Source organism: Montipora capricornis, chromosome 8, assembly GCF_036669925.1.
Source record: "Montipora capricornis isolate CH-2021 chromosome 8, ASM3666992v2, whole genome shotgun sequence".
NCBI lineage: Eukaryota > Metazoa > Cnidaria > Anthozoa > Scleractinia > Acroporidae > Montipora > Montipora capricornis.
The window spans coordinates 24,570,747-24,573,246 of record NC_090890.1 but is presented as its reverse complement, the minus strand read 5'-3'; the positions used below and the strand labels follow the sequence as shown (position 1 = coordinate 24,573,246).

Sequence of the window (2,500 nt, the reverse complement as noted above, 5' to 3'; positions counted from 1 at the left end):
GATTTCAATGAGCGTCATGAAGTGTCCCCTCGCTCTTCGCCCCAACTTCAACATCAGGCGTGTCTCGAACTACAGACAAATAACGTCACAAAAAGTCGCCCAAATGCTGCTCTTTAAGTAAGAATAAAGTGCTGCATTTACCATGACCTAAAAATATCGCAAACCTTTACCCAAACTTTATTGTTAGAAATAGGTAGGAAATGCTTAGACTTAAAGGGACACTTCTTGTTGGCTATCAAAATTGGGCTTGCATCTAAATAATCACTTGCACTTTTGGACCTAAGGATGACGGAAGCCGACATTTTTCGTTTGTCTTGTTTTGGTTTTTTTCTAGGTCTCTTGGAATGAACAGGATCATTCAACTCAGTACTCAATTGCTACGTGACGCAAAAAAACTGGAATTTTTGTAAGTGTATAAATGTTTTTAAAAATCCGCATTTTAGAAGCTTTTGACTACTGGCGTACAATTTCGACGTATTTTTGTTATGGCGGATTCAAATTTTTCCATCGATTTTGCCGCGAAACCAAACCTTTCAGCCACTCGTTGGCCTTTGCGTAATTAATTCATAACATATCCAAAACAAGACGCCTGGAGGCGATTACGCGGGATGGGTCGATGTAAGCAGTATAACGTTTTGTAGCGATAATCACGGTCTGTTACACTAGCAAACCAGCTTGCATCAGGAAGGCTCCTACTTACATTAAAGTGGCAACGAGGGAAACCTGGAATTTGAACAGTGGAATGGCAACGACACAAGAAATTTTCTCACATGGAGTAAATTAAGAAACTGATCAGGGCTTATAAAGGGTGATAACTGTGAGGATATGTAATTTGGAAAAAAAAAAGAAAGGAAAGGAACTTTATTTAAGTGTCTAGTCGTTCTAGCGCTGGAGCACTAATTGGGGACACTGTAAACTGAAATTAACAATTAAAGCAAATCCAATCAAACTGCAGGAAAGGGCCATTTTCAGTCTTCGGTTTTGAAGAATGATATATATTTCTTATAACACTTATTGTAATTGCTTATGCAGAGGTCACAAATTGAACCAAGGGAACTCCCTTTGATTCACCGAAGTTATGCCCTGTTGGACGGGGTTAGTTCTTGGAAGGGGGAGACCGGCCGGTGACCACCCTCGAGTTGACACTCTTGAAGTCGCGCTGCTCGGAGTCCGTAGATATCCCATAACACTGATATTGCATAAGTACATATAGTGCCATACCTTTAGTACTGAACAATTACTAGAAAGCAGTACAAAGATATTTTCCCCAAAACACACCGTGACTGCTTTCAAATGCCTTGTCGATGGCAAAAAACGGAATTCGTCCGAAGACCCGAGACCTCAGACTCCTTAGGACTGTTTCTCGAAGGTCTCGAAAACGTTTCCGATCCGTAAGGCAATTCGTGACACTTAAGATATGCTTATTTTGGGAAAAAAAGTCTTTGAAAATGTTTACATGACCAGAGAATACAAAACAATTGCAAAGTTTCCCGGCTTGAGACGATTTCTCTTTGAACACACAAATCATTTTATTTCACCCGAAATCCGGAAGAACGGTCCCGGGGCTTTGGAGAAATTCATAAGCCAGAGGTGAAGTTCTAAAGAAGATGAGGTCGATCATAGGTACACGTTTTGCAGGTTCTTACAACACAACGAAATCAAGATGGTACCTGACTTCTTCTTTAACAACTCTTGGAGACTCAGATGCGTGTAAGTAAAGAAATACGTCAGTGCGTGTGTTGTTTTGTCTGAGAGGGGAGTGGGTCTCATCTAGATCGGAAGGAAAGAACGGAGTGAGACCAACGTCTTCTCCCGACCCGCCGCCATGTTAAAAGCCGAGGAGACCCTGGGAACGAGGTTGGAGTGAGACAAAAATTGCAACAAGTGCATGTTGTGGCGGGAAAGCAGAGAGACGCGTTCAGTGAGAAAAGTAAAGGCCGGGACACACTAGGCGATAAGTCGCTGCGACACGTCGCGGGGACAAGTCGCTGCAACAATTCGCCTCGAGTGACATGGTTAATTTTATGAAAATCATTGTCGCTGCGGCAGAATTTTGTCGCCGCGATCAGTAGCACGAATTCAAACCAGTTTGAATTCGTGCGACTAATTGCAGCGACAAAATTGAGCGAAAGCAGCGTTGTTGCACCGTGTGTGCACTTCCGGCGACAAGTCATTGCGACAAAATATAAATGAACCAATGCGAGAGCGTCATATGGTCAGCCATATTGAATTAGAAAACTAGTTTACATTTCCCCTCATTCAAGATCACTGCGTGCGCACCGATTAGGCGTCGTGTGGCAGCGACTTTGTTTGCAAGTAGTACATAAGGAGCAATTTTGTCGCAGAGACCTTTCGCTGCGACTTGTCGCCTAGTGTGTCCCCGCCTTAAAACGAAATACATAACAAGCCGGGATAAACTGAGTCTTAATTAGTTACAAGGCAAGCGCTTCGCGCGTTATAACGGAGGAAAAGAGCAAGAGAACATGAATTATCAAAACGC

General features: G+C 42.9%; 1 protein-coding gene across 1 annotated transcript in view; it reads left to right on the top strand.

Annotated features, from left to right (window-relative positions):
• The window catches only part of LOC138013474 (uncharacterized), a 20,642-nt gene that overhangs the window by 844 nt on the left and 17,298 nt on the right, over positions 1–2,500 (top strand). Inside the window, exons 5-6 of the mRNA XM_068860559.1 lie at positions 335–406; positions 1,639–1,710. Coding sequence (XP_068716660.1) covers positions 335–406; positions 1,639–1,710 — 144 coding nt within the window. The remainder of the gene's footprint in view (positions 1–334; positions 407–1,638; positions 1,711–2,500) is intronic.